The 22,026-nt window shown below is 39.7% G+C and overlaps 1 protein-coding gene across 5 annotated transcripts in view; it reads right to left on the bottom strand.

The window, feature by feature from the left end:
* RNF145 (ring finger protein 145) overlaps window positions 1-20,424 on the bottom strand; it is a 62,702-nt gene extending 42,278 nt beyond the window's left edge. The window contains exons 1-4 of one of the 5 annotated variants that reach the window (XM_027545796.1): window positions 20,076-20,424; window positions 18,095-18,121; window positions 13,846-14,053; window positions 3,831-3,939 (exon numbers count right to left, since the gene is read on the bottom strand). In XM_027545796.1, coding sequence (XP_027401597.1) covers window positions 3,831-3,939; window positions 13,846-14,029 — 293 coding nt within the window. In that variant the 5' untranslated portion in view covers window positions 14,030-14,053; window positions 18,095-18,121; window positions 20,076-20,424. Of the gene's footprint in view, window positions 1-3,830; window positions 3,940-13,845; window positions 14,054-18,094; window positions 18,122-18,553; window positions 18,700-20,075 lie in introns of those variants that run through there. The other 4 variants (XM_027545798.1, XM_027545799.1, XM_027545800.1 and 1 more) reach the window with 4 other exon arrangements.
* Window positions 20,425-22,026: the final 1,602 nt, after the last annotated feature.

The raw sequence follows: 22,026 nt of genomic DNA, 5'->3' as shown, positions 1-22,026 counted from the left end.
ATGGGTAAAGAACCTGAATAAACATCTCTCCGAGGAAAATTCACAAAGGGTTAATGGACATATGAAACATGCTCAACATCATTAGCCATCAGTGAAATGCAAATCAAAACCACAACGAAATCCCACTCCACACTTACTATGATGGCTATACTGAAAATGACAGAGATCGACAATTATCAGCAAGGGTGTGGAGAAACTGGAACCCTCATACCCTGCTGGTAGAAATATAATAGTGCAGCCACTTTAGAAAGCAGTCTAGTAGTTCCTCAAAGTTTAAACATACTATATGATCCAGCAATCCCAATCCAATGTATAAGCAGCACTCCTCCCTATAGTAAGTATGTCCACACAAAACCATGAATGTTGACAGTGTTATTCTAACAGGCAACAAGACAGAAACAATTCAAACGTCCATCAATGAATGAATCGATAAACAAAATGTCATACCACAAAATATGATTTGGACAGAAAAATGAAGTCCTGATACACACTACAGCATGGATGAGCCTTGAAAACATGCTAAGTGAAAGAAGTTAGGCATAAAGGACCACATACTGTACAATTCAATGTACATGAAATGTCCAGAATGGGCCAACCCATAAAGATAGAAAACAGACTGACGTGCCTACGGCTGCAGAGAGGGGCTGGTAGGAAATTGGGAGTGACTGCTGATGGGTACAGAGCTTCTTTCTGGAGTTATGAAAATGTTCTAAAACCAATGGTGGTGATGCTTTACACAGTTCTGTGAATGTATACAAAACCACTGAGCTATATACTTTAAATAGGTATGTGAATTATATCTTAATAAAGTCATTTTCTTTAAAGATACTTGTTTATGAAGCTGCCACAGGAAATATGAACTGTTAAGCTTTTTAAAACTAAAAAATTCAGCCTTAAGATTCTATGAGATTGGCCAAGACTCAATATTTATTAAACGCTGACATTTTATTAATGATTCAAGAATTAACACATCTTTGCTAACATTTTTGAGATAGCATGATACAGTGTAAATTACACTATGAAGAAAAACACTAAAATATGCCACAACTTGAAATTTGTTAGTTTAATACTAAAACCAACTCCATCAGATAGGCACTGTCTTACTTTATAGTTTCAAAGAAATAACTTGCCATGGTAACATATTTCCTAAGTAGGGAAACTATTTCATATCCTACTAATTCTAAAACTAATTTTCTTTCCATTAACCATGCCCTCTCCAGAAAATTGAACTAAAAATCAGAAAACTTGGATTCAAGTTAAAGTCTGGGATCATCCCCTCCTAGCTGTTTGCACATTTCAGTTCTTTCACCTGTAAATCTCAAAGGATTATAGTAAGGATCAAAATAACATTAAAAAATATGAAATGTTTTTGTACACTGTAAAATTTTGTTACAATTCTTTTTACTGTTTAAAATAGATATAAACGTTCTGATCATGAAAATAAACTTTAAATACTGGTTAAAAATATTCCCATAAACTAAAAGTAGTAAGTCAAAATTGCTCAAGAAGAATGGTTAGAAAAAGGCTTTTCTTCATCTCTGACACTGCAGGGTCCCCTTTATCCCTACATGATAGAATTATGACCTCTCTAGAAAAGCCTGGATGATGATACCGCAGATGAAAATATAGCTACATGGTTTCGGCCATCACTGAACCACACAGAAACCAAAAAACCATAAAGGGAAAGAGCAGGTTCATTGCTTTTTCACCCAGAATTATAATAACAAATAAAATTAATTTTAATAGCTCTGCCTTCAACTTTGAGATTTCTCTGACTGATCATCAAAATCCTATCAACTCTAAAAAGCTATTGTTAACACAGCTACAGCATGGAATACTCTGCCATGAAAAAAACATTTTTTAAAGATTAACAACACAGGAAAATACTTACAAAACATTGCTGCATAGTAAAAATGAGATATAATAGAGTAAGTTAAAATCCACTGAGCCCTTACAACATGTCAGAAATTGTGCTAAGAGTTTAACATGCTTAATGATAATAAATCCTTATAACAGCTCCTTAAAATACTATTAGCATTTTACAGGTGAAGAAACTGAGATGAATCTTTCTGATAAATGACACTAAGGTTACAGAGCAGTAAATAAGAAACAGAGGATTTGAATCTATCCAATTCCCATCCACTTTTCCAAATGGCATTCTTAGCTGCCCAGGAACTTATTTATACACTACAGTGGTAACTCAGGAGCCTACACTCTAACTACTGCATTATACTGCATACATATCATTTTTCTTTAAAAATGTATAAATGAAGATAGGGAAGTGTCTTCACTTTAAGCTTGAGCTGAGATTCAGAAGTGTCTAGGTAAGACCATAGGAATAAATTCTGTCACAGTTTGGGGCTAGTGGAATGGTCCTTCCCATAATGGAAAGGACTGACCCTCTTGTGTGAGTTAATACTGGCTCTTGGACTTCTAGTCTAGGTTCAATGGAGAAAGATGCTAAGGGAAAAGGCTTAAGTTGTTCCTGTGAAGGAGGCTAAGTACACAGGGACAATATTTGCATGATACAAAATCAGAAAAGTCAGCGTCTCCACTTTAGAGTGAAGAGCTGGATCTGAAACACTGAGACAATTACAGAAATGCAGCACCACTCTTGCAGCTCCGTATTTTGAAATTCTGACATCCAAGGACATTCCCTGGGCAAGGACAGCAGCAGACCTCCCCACCTCCAAGTACCATTTTGAGCAGGGAATCAACCAGATGCGAACAGGAGAAGGAGGTGAGAAGACTGAGTTTCTAGGGCCTTCAAGAGAAGGAAGATGGAGGTCTTGCATTAACAAAAGGGACTGAGAGTCGGTGACTGTTAGTATACTATTTTCACTCTTTTGTATCCGCTGAAGTGGTGAAAACTGGAGGTTATTAAAAAACTGGAAGAAAATAACAGAATTCTAACAGGTTTGTCACATGGTGATATAATTTCAGGTGATTGCTACTGCCTTTAAATTTTCTGTATAAACTGCCTACAGCGATGAGTGTAATTTTATAATCATGGGGGAAAAAAGGTTTTTAAAAAGTCAACCAATCAATGCTAGTAATATAAAAATGCTATTTCTAAGATTAAATTTCAAGCCTACACCAAAATCTGTGTTTCAAACCTCTAGAAAATTACATCCTGTTATATATGTAAAGTAATTGCCACTCTGCTTATAACTGGGAGTACATTTTGTTACAGGTATACATTTCAATCAAAACAAAAGAAATATTATACCCACAAAATTTATTATACCCCACTACATTTATGGTATGGGCTTTTGGTATACTTGTAATTTATTATTATTGTTTCAAGATTGGAAGCTCATATTCTTTTGGCAGACCAGTCTTCAAATTTAGGACAAGCAGACAAAGACAAACAGACGTTCTGACCTATACAATTAACCTCATGAAATAATTTATATCAATCATCGACTATATACAAGGTCGCACCTTACACTGATTTTCATGCATCATAAAGTAACTTCCTAAAATAATGAAAGCAATGAAATCCATAATTGCTATAGTTCCTGAAGCCTGTCTTTGGAAATTTCTTTTCTCAGGTTATATAGAAAAGCTCATGGGTATTTTTGTAAACATACCCTTATGGTCCATTTCACAGTAAGACCAGTTGTAAAAGCAGAAATAAAATTTGAGACACAACCCCAGCTACTAATCCTGTATGATGTTTATTTAGAAAACAAGTATAAATAAAAAAAAAAATGTTTGGGATACCTATCAAAGCCTCAGCTTCCTAACAGTGTTCATGAAAAGTATTTTACTGGTAAAGAAAAACTTTAAATTCAGTCATACATTTCAAAAATGGGTCACCTTCTTACCTGGAGATTTGATGTCCAGCATAGAGGAGCAGGGCCGTCAAAAAATATAGATAAAGCTGAACCAGATGCTGCCTGGGCAAGGTTAGTAGCACAACACTCAAGATATAACCTGTAGTAGAAGTGAAGAGAGATATAAATAAAATTCTATTCTAATTTAGTCTTCCAGTTAATTACACTAATAAAAAGAGCTTGAAGTAAATTACTTTCCAATTCAGTTCAGTTCAGTTCAGTTCAGTGCCTCAGTCCTGTCCAACTCTGTGACCCCATGAATCACAGCATGCCAGGCCTCCCTGTCCATCACCAACACCTGGAGTTCATTCAAACCCACGTCCATCGAGTCGGTGATGCCATCCAGCCATCTCATCCTCTGTCGTCCCCTTTTCCTCCAGCCCCCAATCCCTCCCAGCATCAGAGTCTTTTCCAATGAGTCAACTCTTCGCATGAGGTGGCCAAAGTACTGGAGTTTCAGCTTTAGCATCATTCCTTCCAAAGAACACCCAGGACTGATCTCCTTTAGAATGGACTGGCTGGATCTCCTTGCAGTCCAAAGGACTCTCAAGAGTCTTCTCCAACACCACAGTTCAAAAGCTTCAATTCTTCGGCGCTCAGCTTTCTTCACAGTCCAACTCTCACATTCATACATGACTACTGGAAAAACCACAGCCTTGACTAGACGGACCTTTGTTGGCAAAGTAATGTCTCTGCTTTTGAATATGCTGTCTAGGTTGGTCATAACTTTCCTTCCAAGGAGTAAGCGTCTTTTAATTTCATGGCTGCAGTCACCATCTGCAGTGATTTTGGAGCCCCAAAAAATAAAGTCTGACACCGTTTCCCCATCTATTTCCCTTGAAGTGATGGGACCAGATGCCATGATCTTCATTAGGTTTCAACAACTTTGAGGTTTTTTACTTCACTACCAAAGCAAGCTTAGCACAGTAAAACCACTTGATTTTTCTATGGAAAATATAAAGCATTTTTCACTTCCTTTGTAGGTTTCTCTACTTTAAAACTGAATATATCACACAAAAGTACAGTAGGATTCTCATCAACTACCTTTCCTTGTCTCCTTGTTTCTTCTACACCAACTGCCTCATTCTCTAGTCCCAGAGGAGGAACAGGGGGTCTTACTGTCCCTCTACCCCTGCACCTCCGGTGTGACTCAGATCTTATTTCTCCAACTCCAAAAGACCCTCTATCTTCTATGTCTTCAATCATTCCCCTGACACCATTCTCATTTCTCAAAGAATGTGCAGGGCTCTTTTCCCCAGTCGTAAAGAAAAACTTGTCACCACACTCATTTCTCCTTTTCCTATTACCTTTCTTTCATTACAACGACAAATGTTATAAACTATCTGTACCAAAGTCTCTAATTTCTGTCTATTATTCCCTCTTTACCCTTTACAATCTTAGATCCTCTACAAACCCGTTTGCTTTCTCTAAAGAAACTTGGAAGTTAACAATTACCTACTAAACAGGAGTCAAACCTAAGACTCAAATTTAAAGTCAAATCTAAGACTCCTATTTAAATCCTTGCCCCAGCACCCGAAGCAACAACCACCGGCAGATCTATCATTCTTTGGCTTTGTGACATGGACTTCCATTTACCCTCTAAATAATTCTCCCCTCTATTTTCTTTTCACCCTTCTCAAGTGAACATAGGAAATTTAGTTTCTGAATAAATTCTACTCTTTATGTAAGTATCTAACTCAAAGAATCTATTTTCCTGCTTCAAATATACCATTCTCGATGATACAACAGTAGTTCTGAGAACCTACTACATAAGCATAAAAACCTTAATCATTTCCTATTCTAAGTAGACAATTATAGCTCATAATGTCTGAGGTAAAGTCCACTTAAACGTTCCCATATAGGAGTACAAACTGAGCTCCCATCCTCCTCCCTCAACAGGCGTCCTCTTCCATTCACTCTGACTCAAACCTGAGTCACCTGTGATCACCCAGTCCCACTGAGTCTCTCATCTGTTACCCCTCCTTTGCAGTCGCTATGCCCCTACCTAGCCCTTTCTGTAATACAATAATATATGCTGACTGTTATTTATCTTTCAGTCTCTTCCCCTCCTCATCCATCCTATGCTTTGTTACCAGGGTAATATTCCCCAAACCATCACTTTCTTTTAGACAACTCCCGCTCTAAAACTTTCAAAAGTTTTAAAGAATCTGCCTGCGATGCAGGAGACCAGGTTCAATCCCTGGGTCAGGAAGATCCGCTGGAGAAGGGAATAGCTACCCACTCCAGTATTCTTGCCTGGAGAATTCCATGGAGACAGGAGCCTGACGAGCTATAGTCCATAGCGTCACAAAGAGTTAGACACAACTGAGCGACTAACACTTTAACCTCTCAGTGTAACGTTAAACATCTTGCAAAAATCTGGCCCTGGCTTATTGTCCTCTCATGAATGAGTCTTCACTAGGGCACAGACATCCCTTCTTAGCACCTAATGTGTCTTAAAGTTTAAGAAACAGGAGTTGTGTTAGGCACTACGTATTTTCCACACATCCTAACTTTAAGAACCATCCAAGGGAAGCCAGAGATACATATTTCTATTTGCTTTTCATTTTGTAAAATAATTTCCTCCAATTAATTCTGTTAATCTCTTTCTCATAGGACTTAAGAAGTATTTAAAAGGATGTTTATTATATTTAGCAAGCATTTTCACTGTTTGTGGCTGAAGGATTTTCTAATCAGTCTACTTATTGCATGAAACGTTTCCTTAGATTTTCTGACGTTTAATAAACTATCATTTTCCTTTGCAGATATCCTTATCTTTCCCTTCTCCTGTGTATCTCATAAAATCAACTACCAAATTCTCTAGACTGAACATATTCATTTCATTCTTTCAATTATTCAGTCATGCAATCAATCAACATTAGTATGTGTAAAGTATGATCCAGATGCACTCGTGGCCATGGAAAATCCAAGAAGAAAAAATAAAGAAATAACAGTCTCGTGGAAAACCAAACAAGGACAAAAGTGTGATACATCCTTGGTAGTTTCATAAAAATTAAAAGGGCTATGGTTAGGTGATTGTTTGACCTGGACCTCAAAGGGTAAATGGATCGTTACCAGGCTAAGAGAAAGGGGAAACATTCTAAGAGAACAGCAACAGCAGCTCTGACAGCCACAGAAGTACAAAGGAAATTTTCAGGAGACAGGAAACTGTAGACCACACTAGATTTTGGTGTAAGTAGAGAGAGTATTAGGAGGGTACTGGGAGATGCTGCTGCTGATAGAGCTGGTGGCTCAGACAGTAAAGAAACCACCTACAGTGCAGGAGACCCAGGTTCGGTTTCTGGGTCGGGAAGATTCCCCTGGAGAAGGGCATGACTACCCACTCCAGTATTCCTACCTGTAGAATTCGATGGATAGAGGAACCTGGCAGGCTACACTCCATGGGGTCACAAAGAGTCAGACACGACTGAGTGACTAACTCTAACTAACTTAGGATGAGATGGCTGGATGGCATCACGATGCAATGAACATGAACTTGGGCAAACTCCAGGAGATGGTGAGGGACAGGGAGGCCTGGTGTGCTGCAGTCCATGGGGTCGCAGAGAGTCGGACATGACTGGGTTACTGAACAACAACAAGAATTAAGGAGTTTAGCCTGGGCTTATGTTCTCAGATCCTTTAAATACCATATAGGTGAGGTAAGAAAATGAAAAACATATAGATGAGGTAAGAAAACAAAAAACAAAACGGTAACAAAAACCCTATGGTCACCTATATCCCCATTTTCACATTCCAGTGAAAAAATAACTGTGATCAAATATATTGCACAAGAAGATTTTTGAGAGATTATGAATACCTATGCTGATGTATTAAGAGCTGTATGACTAAATCATCTGAACTACAATAAACAGTTGATCCTCAAACAATGCAGGGATCAGGAACACCAAGCTCTCCTCATGGTATAAAACCTGAGTATAACTTTACAGTCAGCCTTCCGAACCTACAGAGTTCAAGGGTCAACTGTATACATCATCTAATTAGTTGAAAAATACAAAACTACTGCTGATGCAAATATGCATCATTACTCAGACTATAGGATTAACTGAACCAACCAAAACAAACTAAATTGATAATGATGAAGCTTTGTTGTTGTTCAGTTGCTAAGTCGTGTCTGACTTTGCAATCCCATGAACTGCACCATACCAGGCTTCCCTGTCCCTTCATTATTTCTAGGAGCTTGCTCAAACTCGTGTCCATTGAGTCAGTGATGCCATCCAACCATCTCATCCTCTGCCACCGCCATGATAAAGCTAACTCAACAGTAATCTGTAATTAAAAAAAGCAAGACTAGCAGCATTTAAAAATAATGATCTGCTTAAATTAACATTGGTGAACCTTCCTAATGAAATACAAGAATTTCTGCTATTTAAAGGGTTATTTTAGTAGTGGAGAAAAAAAAAAATGAGGACATGGAATAAAATAGTAGCTTTGGATATGAAGTTGGCAGGGTCATTTATGAGATATATACTTAAATAGGTCTTAATGGTAATCTACTGGTGAATGGTTGAGAAAAAGGAAGTGAAGATGGTTCTGATGTCTCCAGCATGGGTAACTGAAAGGATGGCTTTGCTACTAAGGGGGCAGAGGCTTGAGGTTAAGTAAAGGTGATGAGATAAGTGATAAGTTGAAGTGCTTGTAAAATATTTAGGTTGAGATAGCTAATGATAGTTAGAAATCATTTATTCATCACCAGGCACTAGTTAGGTACTGATAATACTGAGATAATAGACAATACCATTCCTACCTTAAGGGAGCTAACTATCTAGTTGGGAAGATAGCTAGGCTTATGGACCCTTAGAATGTAGTACAGTAAGTACCATGGTGGAGGTATGAACTGGATACCATGCGATCAAAGAGGAGGAACAATAATGGAGATTAAAGTGGTCAAAAGCAGTGAAAAGTGGAGATAGAGATTTGTAGCCAAAACTATGTGAAACCACCCCAACAACAAAATATGAAAATCAAACACAAATCCTAGGAATATCAACACTAAAGGAGTCCAAAGATACAGCAAAAGACTCAGAAGGAATGATTAATAATCTAGAAATATTCAGAAAGATTTTTAAGAAGGAGATCGTGGTTAACAGTTTCACAAACACGGAAAGGTGTGCAAAACAGGGATACAAATGAAGTTTGAGTTTTACCTTTTAGGTCACTAATGATTTTAGTGATCATAGTTACAAAAGAACTATTCTCATATCCACTCTTTTCTTTGCAACTGCTACAAGCCCATGCTAGCTCTTGATCTCATTACCTGTTGCAAAAATCCTAAATGGCCTTCTATCCTCCAGTTTCTCCCCTCCCCAATCCACTATCCTATTCTATTCAACACTGCCTAATCAATCTTAAGATGCAGCTCACCTGCTCTAAATCCCTTACTGACCCACCACTATCTATCAATTTAAGCACAATATCTAACATTTGCATTCAGGGCTTTTCACAAATGGCCCTATTGTTCCTTTTCAATATTATTTCTTTTCTCCTTTATATATCCTACACCCTGCAAACAGTTCTATAATTAACATCTGGAGAGTTACTCTCTCTGCTGTCCTCAGACAGGACCCACACTGGAAAGCTTCTAATTTCAAAGGTACAATTATACTTCATTAACACAATTATTAACACTCCCCACCTTGATTTTTAAGCTCTTAATAACAGAGGATATAAAGGAGAAAAAAACTCACAACAGTAAAACAAACAAAAAACAAACTTAGGAATGAAGTGAAAAATAAAAGTCTAAGGGCTACATAAAGAAAACTTTAAAACACTCCATCCAGAAGGATGCAAAAGAAATCATGAACATAGTTAAGTCTCTTGTGTTCTTTCCTAAAGAGTTAGCACCCTTAAGCTCTCTCTTCATGCTAACTTAACTTTTAATAATAAGCAATCCCAGCAAACAGGTCAACAGGGCTGTGTTTGGAAGATTAAATAACTGGGAAGTTCATGTAGAAAACTAACAACAACAACCAAAATAAACTCAGAGACGGAAATAAAGAAAAAGAGACTAACTCTATCAGATAGTAAAATAAAATCTAAATCCTCAATAATAAGAAATGAATAGAAAAAAAGTTCAGAAATGGAATAAGACACCCTGTAAATGCAGATAAATTCTAAATGCAGCAAAGATTTAAATGCAAAAATGAAACAACAAAAAGAATGCAATAAAACATGACATACATCTTTATAAACTTAAGAACAGAGAAGGCTTTTTTAATTGATTAAAAATCCTGAAGATATATGAAAGAAAAAATGATAAATTCAATCACAATAAAAACAAATTTTGTGTGTCAAAAATATCTTTAGCAAAATCAAGAGAACTGAAATTGGAAAAAATTCCAACTCATCACACAGGGGTTATTTCCCTAACATATATCAAACCCCACCAACTAGTAAGAAAAGGCTAACGTCCCATAGAAAAGTGAGCAAGGGACAAGTACTGACAACTCTCAAAGGAGGAAACTACCAATTTTTTAAACACATGAATAAGTTCAATCTCATTCATAAGAGAAACACAAATGAAAACTACATTTTAAAATAACCACTTTTCACCTACATGCCATGTCATGTTTACTAGTTCAGTCATGTCCGACTCTGCAACCCTTTGGACTGTAGCCCGCCAGGCTCCTTTGTCCATGGGACTTTTCAGGCAAGAATACTGGAGTGGGTTGCCACTTTCCTCATCCAGGGGATCTCTTCCCAACCCAGGAATGAAATCCATGTCTCCTGCATTGCAGGCGGACTCTTTACCTGCTGAACCATCAGAGAAACACACTAAGCAGCCAGATACTAAAGTTGGATAATACTGCTTTGATAAGGATGTAGGATTTCAGGAAGCGTCAACAACTGCTTATGTAGGTACAACATAGTCTATAGAGAGCAGTATCAGTCAATAGTCCCAATGTATGTATGCTCTAATCCAGCAGAATCACTTCTAATAACTCATCCCATGGCTATCTTTGCACCTGTTGAAATGATAGCTATACAAAACTGTTTAGTACCACACTGAATGAAACAGTAGAAGACAGAAGCTATCTAAAATGTCCTCCACTGAAGTAATTCATGCACTAAATCATGGTACAGTCATACAAGAGTACTATGCCCCTACGAAACAGAACTGGAGGGCTGGGGAAGAAAGTGAGGCCTCAACAGTTCGTCAGAATCTTAAGATCTGGCAGATCAGAATGTGTCAGCATGAAAAAACAGTGAATATCTAAAAATAACATGGCTCTATGATACATCATTTAGTTAAAACAAACAAAAGGTTCAAAAGAGTAATGTACTATGTTATCATCTGTACTAAAAAAGAGGAAAGATATTTACATTTTTATCATTTATATATCAAAATATCTTTATATTTACTTACACATACATAAAATATCTCCAGAATTATGCTGCTGCTGCTGCTGCTGCTGCTGCTGCTAAGTCGCTTCAGTCGTGTCCGACTCTGTGCGACCCCGGAGACGGCAGCCCACCAGGCTCCCCTGTCTCTGGGATTCTCCAGGCAAGAACATTGGAGTGGGTTGCCATTTCCTTCTCCAATGCATGAAAGTGAAAAGTGAAAGTGAAGTCGCTCAGTCGTGTCTGACTCCTAGCGACCCCATGGACTGCAGCCTACCAGGCTCCTCCGTCCATGGGATTTTCCAGGCAAGAGTACTGGAGTGGGTTGCCATTGCCTTCTTCACCAGAATTATGCACAAGAAAATAAAAACAGCTACCTGTTGAGACTCAAAGTGAGAACTCAGTAGATGAGGAACAGAGACAGGAGGAAGGTACTTTTCACTGTATACTTTTTATGCTTTTTGGTTTCTGAACATAAATTACAATTTCTAAAATCCATTTAAGGGTGAAATTCTGTAAATTGGAACATTACATAAACACTACATAATGCTATGACACAGAGGTTACTGTAACCAAAAATCTGTTCAAGCTGAAAATATCTACTTGTGCAATCACTGAGCTTACTCTACCATAGCATGAGTGCATTTAAGAAGGCTCAGTTGAGTTCCCAAAGCCAAAGAGTGCAAACTGCAACTGTACGAGAACCCATACAACTTCTAAGATGAATGTTTCTGTTATTAGGTAGCTCTTTTTATAATAAACACTTCCATATATTCAGAAATAATATATGTGATAAGTACATTTTTAAGACCACAGAACAAACTACTTTTGCTGGATTAAGCGAAATATCTAAACCAAGTACCCAACTGTTCTTCTACAACAGACTGGAATTATTTTCCATAAACTAACATACAAACCTTTAACAGGTTAACCCCTTAAAGGGCTGAGAATTAGTATTTTGTAGCATAAAAGAACCTTCTCATTTCAGAGGCTTTCCAAGGTAGTGCCAACTGAGAGAGATAAATCTACTGTACTCAGATGTTCTGTCTCTAGTGTAGTCTTTTCTACTGTACCATACTCCTTCCCACAACGGCTTAAATCTCTCAGAACTATAAGGGGTTCTCAGGGCTAGAAAGTTCTTTATAAAAAAAAAATAAATCTCAGAGACAGGACAACCCTTAACAATTTTATAAAAGATAATCTTCAAATTTTAAAAAAGATATACTTGTTGATAGGCAATTCTAACAACAAAAATATTAATAAAACCACTGCAGCACATCATTCAAGCCACATCTTGAGTTACTGATGTTAAATGAAATTATACTATCATTATTATTACATATAAAAAAAATTAACCTAAAAATTAAGAATAATGACTTTTATTCTAGATGGACTGGATCTTCCCTGACCAGGGATCAAACCCATGCCCTCTGCAATGGAAATACAGTATCTTTAACAACTGGACCTCCAGGGAAGTCCCCTGCCTGTATATCTTGACTTTAATTTCTTAAATCTCTTCACATTACTTCTACCACTGATTCAAAAACAATTGTATCAATTATATATTTCAAGCATTTTTAAAAAATATTATAATTTTCCACATTTCATTTAACTGAAATGAATACTATACCTTCAAATGATATTAATGTTTTGGAAGGATAAAGAATATTGCTTACTTTCTGGACTTCCCTGGTACTACAATGGATAAGAATCTGGCTGCCAAACAGGAGACACAGGTTCAATCCCTAGTCTGGGAAGATTCTACATACTGAGGAGCAATTAAGCTCATGAGCCACGACTACTGAGCCCAAGCTCTAAAGCCTACAAGCCACAACTACTGAAGCCTCTGCGCCTAGAGCCTGTGGCCCCCAACCAGAGAAGCCACTGCTCAGTGCAACTAGAGAAAGTCTGAATGCAGCAATGAAGACACAGCGTAACCAAAAATAAATAAATAAATAATCTAAAAAAAACCTTACATTCTGAATTACTACCAAAACCCAAATTAATGACAAGTTTTAACAGGCCAAATGTCTGGAAAGGGCTTCCCAGGTGGCGCAGTGGTAAAGAATCCACTGCCAATGCAGGAGACGCAAGAGACACAGGTTTGATCCCTGGGTCGGGAAGATCCTCTGGAGTAGGAAATGGCAACCCAGTCCAGTATTCCTGCCTGGAAAATTCCATGGACAGAGAAACGTGGCAGGCTACAGTCCATGGGGTCACCAAATGAGTTGGACAAGAATGAGTACAGCACAGCAAACGTCTGGAAAGGTTATTTCCCATTATTTAACTCTACCTATTAAAATCTAATACATGTTTTCTTTTATACATGTCAATTACATCTAATAAACCAGAAGCAAAAAATAAATTAAAAAAAAAAACCAAATGTTTTCTTCTGCTTTCCAGGGTTCATCAAAATATATTTCACAGCAAAATAAATCCAACTCTGTCTATTTTCCTCTACCCCTAATAATTTATATGCAATTGTGAAACAAATAAGACTATAAACATGATTCATAAACATTTATCAACGACTGTATCACTGTCACTTCAATGTAAAAGGACATGATTTTACCCAAATTAAAGAGTATACAAAGACATAGATCAGAATACTCACTAAAAGCTCAGGAAACAGGATGTAGACACTTACCTACATAATGCATATTGAGAGCCAAATACTTGTACTGGAAAAGAGGGTTGTTATTGAGGCTACTTCTTTGGATCTGCTGAAAGAAGGAGCTGACATCCCATCTGTACAGGACATCCAACAGCATGATGCTTGGCACCCGCAGGGCCACATTCAACACCGCCTCCAGTTTCTCCTTTGCAGCCATGTTTTTTCTTGGAGCAGACCTAAACTTCAGGAGATACATATACAAGAGTAAGTCACCTCAAATAGCTTTTAGATATCCTTTTATGAGTCTAATGGATCACATACTACAAAAACTATGTTGTAATGTAAAAAGCTCCTTAGATGCATCTACTACTTCCAGATATTTAGGAAATAAGCTTTCTATTATGTTTTCACATGGACTCTCGGGTCTGCTTAACTTTAATGCTCTGAGGAAATGTTTGGGCCTCAAAATTTGTTTTTTAAAAAGCTTCTAATTCCAAATCTAGGCACTTAACAGAACAGCCTATAAGAATACTGTAGCTTTTGTCCAATTATCTTGAGAAGGAAAATTCACTCCTATAAAATTCCTTGAGAGTTATGTAGCTTTTTTAATAAAGAGCCAATTTTAAAGTTATTACATGAAAAAGCCTAAGTTAATAAAAATATAATAACTGCACATTGAGTATACAGCATCTCACAGTCTATCCTGTTCCTTATTACTTAAAATCAAAACTGAAGTAAACAATTTACATGATACAGATACAATGCAGAGAACTCAAGATACAGGTAAAGGCAACATGATTTGCAATCCTGTTTCTTTGTATCATTAAAATTAAACTTTTAGGGCTTCCCTGGTGGTCTAGTGGTTAAGAGTCCACCTTGCAATGCAGGGGACATCAGTTCGATCCCTGGTCCAGGAAGATCCCACATGCCATGGGACAACTAAGCCCATGCACTCTAGAGCCTGTGCTCTGCAACAAGAGAAGCCGCCACAGTGAGAAGCCTATGCACTGCAACTAGAGAAATCGTGCACACAGCAACCAAGACCCAACAGAGCCCAATAAATAAATAAATAAATCTATAAATCTTGAAGGAAAAAAAACCTCTTAGTCTGAAATTCCCACCATCTGCTTTCAAGGTAGGAAAAAGCTCATCAAATTCTTCTCTGTGCCACACAGACATGCTGGCACATGGAAGAAGTCAGGCACTGTGAGTCTGCAGCCTCTGTCTTTGCTTAGCTGTTGATTAGCAGTGGTGAATGGGGGGGCTTAAAAAAAAAAAAAGGAAGGAAGGAAACGAACGATCTGCCAATCTACTATATAAAGGACAACTTAGTGTAATACTGCTTTATATGATAGAGCTGCAAATTAATCCAAGGAATTACAGAAAAAAAGACAGAAGTGGTAAAGGATAATTTTAGGAGTAACGATAATTCTAGATTGTTGGCTCTGACAATATCCTTTTAAGAACTTTGCTGAGAAAGCAAAATACACTTCTAGCTTTGGCAGTAATTTCAGACATTACAGGACAAATGAAAACATTTATTTCCAAAGAAAATTATAGTGACAGATTGCTATGCTATGGTTAAATATTTGTCAGTATTTCCATTTCACCCTCTAATTTTCATAGCTTCCTAGCTCAGATAGTTGGGGGGGAAATGCTGCTCAGTTTGGCACATCATTAATACAAGTTTTCCCATCACTAAACTGATTTATTATATATCATTCCCACTACTCAAATGTTATGTATGTCCTACCAATAATACAAAATTAACTTTTTTATAAATAAATACTGTAATTCTGATTACTTTAAATGAACAAGACTGCTTTAATAATTTCCATACACAAGAAATGGAGGGGAGGGATAAACTGGGAGACTGGGGCTGACACACTGCTACATATAAAACAGATAACTAATATGGACTTACTGCACAGCGCAGGGAACTCTATATTCTCAATATTCTCTAACAGCCTATATGGGGAAAAAAATCTAAAAAAAGAATGAATTTACATATATGTATGTATAACTGATTCACTGTGCCGTACACCTGAAACTAACACATTATAAATCAACTCTACTTCAAGAAAAAAATTTTTTTAAACGGAATATTGTCAGAGAATCATAACCAAATAGCTGTGTCCTAAGGGGGTAAAAAAAGGCACTGAAAAATAAAATCTCGAATCAACATTTATTACAAATTATACCATTTAGGCATTTAGGAGCCTACATTTCTCAAAGCTTGTGATATTATTAAGAAAAAAAAAAAAATTCTAGGAAATATTCACATTAACATCCTTTCAACAGTGGCCCTGGGGTGATTTTTATTCCCCTCTATCTTTTTCTGTTTGACAAATGTTTCAGTATACCCATATATTACTAGGAAAAGTGTAATATAATGTGCCTAAGCTATCTAGATAACTTAAGGAAATACACAGGAAGTAACTACTTACTGTGGTGGTCAACCTGGTAACTCAGTGCACTCTTGGGAGTTCATTTCAAAGTGCACAAATGATAGATTTTTTTTTTTTCTCACAAACCACCAGTCACGTGTGAAAATTACCATGGTATGTACCAAGACAAAAATATCACTAACAGGCTTTATTCAGTAATGGAAAAGTAACTACCTTTCCATATTCTATATTCCAATATGAATCAATACTGCTTTTGTAAGTAACAAAAAAGGGGACAATTACTGAGTTAATATTTGTGGTCCATATTCATCTGACTTAGAGCCTTCATATGTTTTAAATGTTTTCTTGTTTTTAAATGTGCCCAGTTTCACTATTTATTGTAGCTCTTAAAGGGGTAAAGAAAAAAAAATTACACAAAATAACCAATCCTACGTCAGAAATCAAGATCCAAAATGCTAAGGGAAAAAACTCCCTAATTCTTAAAAAGGACCGTATCTCTATTACAAAAGAAGGCCATTAGCAGAATGGTACATGCTTCCCCTTAAATTACCACTACTTCACAAACAGACAAGAACAGAACACAAACGGGACAAGAACAGAAGACAAATGGAACAAGAATAAAAAGAAAATCGGGTCCCTAAACCTACTGGTAACAGAAGAACATCCAAGACAGACACCTAAACTCTACTGCCTGGATGGAATGAAATATCCCCTTTAACAACAAATATATTGCTTACTAAATGTCTCATTTATTTCTGTATGTGAGTGACATTTCAGTAAGTCATTGGCAAGCTGGCCATGTATAGGGACGTGGAGGAAACAAATTTAATACGTAGAAAGCTGAATCTAAAATGCTACCAACAAGAGCTATGGAAAGAAAAAGGCGGGGGGTGGAGGGGGGAACCATTGTGGACCATTCTTCATAGAAATGCCACATGATAGGGTGTGACCATTACAAATAAATACCATACACTACACTCAAGCTCCACACACTAAACTAACAGCTAAACAAAATGTTGAAATATATTTTATTTGCTGAAACCTGAAATTACTCACATGTGCCAAATCACTCACATCTGCTAAAAGACTAAATTAAAAACATGAAATAAATAAAAATGCAGCCTTCTCTCCTGGGGTAAAGAGACGATGTTTGGTTCAAGCCTAATTTATCTTTTTCTAAGATTTGTTAAACAGAGCTAGGGAACATATTCTAAGTCAGAGGAAGCTCAAAATTCTCCTAAAACCAAACAGTATCAACTAACCCTCAAAAATAAACAGAAGAGCTGAAGGCAAAGAAAACTCAAAGGCTTAACATTCTCTAAAGCCAAATATATAAGATACTCCCTGCCTTGTTCAGTTATGTACATTTTACCTTCTGTGCGTGATTTTTAAACTTCCTCCTTGAAATGTGGAAAGAACTGAGAAAGTAACATTCCAACAAATTGTCTCTGAAAGTAATGAAAACTAAATGTGATTCAAAGATGCTTTACACAGTGAAACAGCTTTATAAAAAAAAAAAAAATCCATCCCTTTCCAGTAACAGAAAAAGAAAGGCTTAACAAAAGCTAACCAAAAACAAGACCACAGGATTTCATTAAATGACATTCCTAGGCTTGGAAGCAGCAAATTGCTACCTAGGAACACAAGAATGTCCTGTACCAGCACAACGCTGCACAATTCATCATTCACTTTTGTGGTTTAGGATACACTAGGGACCTCATTCTACACTTTTCAGAAAATACTACATTTTAGTTTTGAATATGAAGAAATCAAACAAATCATCAACAATATGAAAAATGTAAGTTTTTAACGTCAGAGCTCTTCTCATCAGCTGAAGAATTATGCTAAAAAATAAGAAATGAAAATGTTCTTACCCAAAAAGGGAAGAGAATTCACATCTCCTAGAAAAAACAAAAATAAGAATGCCTTATAACCCGATTTAAAATTATTCAGTACAATATTAGATAACTCCGAAAGTTTTTACACCTTTCCTCCTCAGCATAAGGAGAAAAACAAAAAACTATCATTCATCATCAGTCTCCTTTCTCTGTTCAATCCAATTTGCGGGGGGGGGGGTGGGGGTGGGGGTGGAATTCTACCATCAGCTAAAGCCAATCTTAATAAGAAAGACATTTTCTGGCTGTCCGGATGTTAGGATGGTAAGCCCTGAAAATGTTGAGGGCAGAGCTAAAGCCTAAAATCATAAGTAAACTCAGCCAAAAATTCAGATACCGGGGAGAAGAACCCACTTCTTACATAAGCTTTGGCACACGTTTTAAATACAGCTGATCCTTCCCACTCCCACTCATTGCTAGCTAACTTTGTGTATGTACCTTATTTCCACGTAAACTACTAGCGATTCTGTGGTTTCTGGTCATCTCCAAATCGGCAAACATCCACTCTGGGAATCCACTCAGAATACAAGGGCCATCTTTCAACTTAAGCAGCCAGACAGAGGAAATAGAAAACTGCTATCTCTGCCATTGGGCGCTCAGCCTGGGTCACGACTGCAGCACCGACAGCTCATCCTTTGGGCAAGATTCAAGATTCACCAGAACTGCTCAGTCCGTATTTTAAAAAATAAAAAGACACACAGTCCCTCTCCTTTCCTTTCAAACTAGTTTCCTGTTTACTGCAGACTGCGATGCAAAGCCATCCATTAATCTTTGATGCCTTCTCACAGCAGAGCCCCCTTCCTCTCTCCCCGCACCGCCTCCCCCGCCCCCCACGCCTGCTGATCTCAGCCGCGTTTGAACTATAGTAACCCCAGCCCAGCTCGCTGCAAAGCAAGCAGAGCAGCAGCAGCAGCGGGGCCGCTGCCGCCGCGGGGCTAGGGGATTACGTCCACAAAAACTCTGCCAGGAAAGAGGCCCGTGCCAGGGAGCTCCCCTCCCCTCTGGCCAAGGATGTTGGCTCCGCCGCGCCACGCACCAAAAAGATTCTGAAAGAAGACGCGGACTAAGTTCTTCATCCCTGAACAGAAAGGGGATCTATTCCCAAAGGGCGGGCAAGGGTCTTGGGATCCTTGGTTGAGAAAAGCAAAAGTGGAGAGGGATGCAGAAGGCCTGGCAAACGAGAGTAGCAGCGATGGGAACAAAAAGGAAAGGATGAGGACCGCTCATACTGTAAAAAAGGCTGACAGACATGATATAGTGGAAATGGGTCCCCATTTGAAGAATGACTTGGCAGGCCTTTCTGCACCCCAAAACCACCTCAAACCGAATGAAAGGGGGGAAGCTGAGTTTGGGGCTGCGTAAAGCAAAGAAGCGTAGGGTGAAATAAGAGAGGGAGGGAACCTCGTGAGCCAAGTGGACAAAGACGCAAAAGACCGAAAGTTGGAAGTGGGAACTGGAGGAAAGGAGCTGGAAAGGAGCAGCTGGAAAAGGGGCAGCTCAGAAGGGGCTTGGAAAAGGCCCTAAATGGGGTCTCGGGAGGCGATGGGGCAGCGCTCAGAGCAAGGGCATCTTAGGAATGCTGGGGAGACGAGGGCTCTCTCCAGGAGGGTGGGGTTGGAGAGGGGCCGGGCAGAGCCCAGGAGCTGGGAGAGGGGGCTCTAAGCGGGGCCCCGGGAGGGGAGGACAGAGCCGGAAGAGAGCCGAAGCGGGGGCCAGGAGGGCCGAGGGAGGGGCTGGCGGCTGGGAAGGAGGGGGCGCTGCGGGTGAAGTGGAGACGAGGATGGGAGAAGAGGAAGGAGGCGAACGGGGAAAGGGGCGAAGGGAGAGAAGAGGAAGGAGCGGGCGACGGGATGGAGGAAGGGAGTGAAGAGGGACGGGGGAGGGGGAGAAGAGAGGATGCAGGATGCGGGCGAGGGCGCCGGGAGAAGAAGGGGCCGACCCGGGCGGACGGCTCGTTCACCTCAGGCTGCGGCCTCCCTCCCCACGGGGAGGCGCCGTGGGCGGACTGAAGGGCTCCGCAACTCCCCGGCTCTCTCGCTCGCCTGCCCTCCCGCTCTTCTCGGGCGGCGGCAGCAGGGGCCGGGACCGCGCGGCTCACAGCGGCGGCTTCTCCGCGCCGGGCCTTGGATGCTGCGTCTCGGGAGGCGGCGGCAGCGGAGGCGGCAGCAGCCCAACCCGTGCGGTCACCATCGTCCGCGGCGGCAGGCGCTCGCGGGCCGAGCTCCTTAGCAGCCGGCGGCAGCCATGGCCTTCTTCGTTCACTCCTCCCGCCCCCGGCGCTCTGCGGCCGCAGCAGCCCGGCTTCAGTGCTCTGCGCCTGCGCGCGGCGCTGCCAGCGCGGCGCGGCCCTCCCCCGTACGGGCGCGCCTCTGCGCGCCCTCGCGCTCACTCACAATCGCGCCGCTGGGTGGTTCCCGCGCCGCCTCCGGTACACGGGTGGGAGACACACGCCTCTCGCAGCCTACACAGCCAGGCTCCCGCCGCTATGGAGACATCTGCACGCGCACTGTGACACTCACCATTCTGACACACGTGCGCTCTCACACTCCCCAAACACCAGGAGCCACACGCGCTCACACCCACACTTACCTGCCAGGACCACGTGGGAGAATTGGAGAGGCTGATCCTTAACCCGATGGAACCGCAGTAGCAAAGAGGCCAGATTTTTTTTTTAACTCCCTACTGACTGGTCTAGACTGTCAACTCCTTGGCGTCAGAGACAGTATCTGTGATGGCTCAGCACTGCCTAGCACAGAACAGGGGCCCAATAAAACTTCTATTGAATAAGTGAGTGGATATATGAATAAGTGAATTGGAACTATGCATTGAGTATCTTTAAGAATTCCAACTCTGGTTTAAAGAACTTGTTCAAAGAATTTTACTGTTGTATGTAATTAAATGGTACGTGTGTGTCCTGTCTTTTAGTCTAAGGTTAAAAACAGATTAATGTACCATCACACTTCCCAAGATTATGTTAACATACCTTATGGGGCAGGAACTGTTCTCCATTTACTCACAGTAAAAAACCTGAAACACATTTTTTGTACCCAGAATGAATCAAGAATGTTGCTGGTCTTCTGGGCTTTATCTACTTCCTTGCCTTAATGACCCTCTACAAATTCCCTCACCCTCAGCCCCTTCCAAAAAAAAAAAAAAAAAAAGCCCTACATTGTTCCTTCCTTTGTCTTTAGTTAGTTCCTAGACAGTCACTTTGAGGTTGGCAATGCCTACACACACAGAAGATCACACACTCAGTAGTAGATAAAATGTTGCCACTAGATTGAATCATCTTGAAATTGTTACAAAAGAAACACACTTACCTGCCAGGACCACGTGGGAGAACAAACACACTGCCTGTTACAAAAGAAATTAAGGTCCTTCAACCTAGATTTGTGTTGGAGGCCCTCCTTGGAAATTGAAGCCTTTGGCATTGGTACACTTAACGGTAAATCCCCAATTCTGAGACACCTTTGCATGCTAAGTCACTTCAGTCCTGTCTGATTCTTTTGCGACCCTGTGGACTGTAGCCTACCAGGCTCCTCTGTCCATGGAATTCTCCAGGCAAAAATACTGGAGTGGGTTGCCATGCCCTCCTCCAGGGGATCTTCCTGACCCAGGGATTGAAGTCTCATCTCTCATGTCTCCTGCATTGGCAGGTGGGTTCTTTACCACTACTGCCATCTGGCAAGCCTTCCTCTGTATCTAGCCAAAACTGTAAACACAAGCTCTACATTTAGAAAATGTAATTTCTGGAGGCATCAATCAATCAAATTCAGAGTAACTTCCCTTCCACCAGTTTGATATCCCTAAAGAAATTTAAGTTTTTAAAATTTCTGGGGATTGGCCACCTTTCATCCTTGCGCCTTAGACTACTTTAGAATAATCATTAAGCCTGCTACATGGCAAAGAGG

The sequence above is a fragment of the Bos indicus x Bos taurus genome, chromosome 7 (genome assembly GCF_003369695.1).
Source record: "Bos indicus x Bos taurus breed Angus x Brahman F1 hybrid chromosome 7, Bos_hybrid_MaternalHap_v2.0, whole genome shotgun sequence".
Taxonomy (NCBI): domain Eukaryota; kingdom Metazoa; phylum Chordata; class Mammalia; order Artiodactyla; family Bovidae; genus Bos; species Bos indicus x Bos taurus.
The sequence above is the reverse complement of the archived record's forward strand: the minus strand, read 5'-3'. Positions and strand labels throughout refer to the sequence as shown.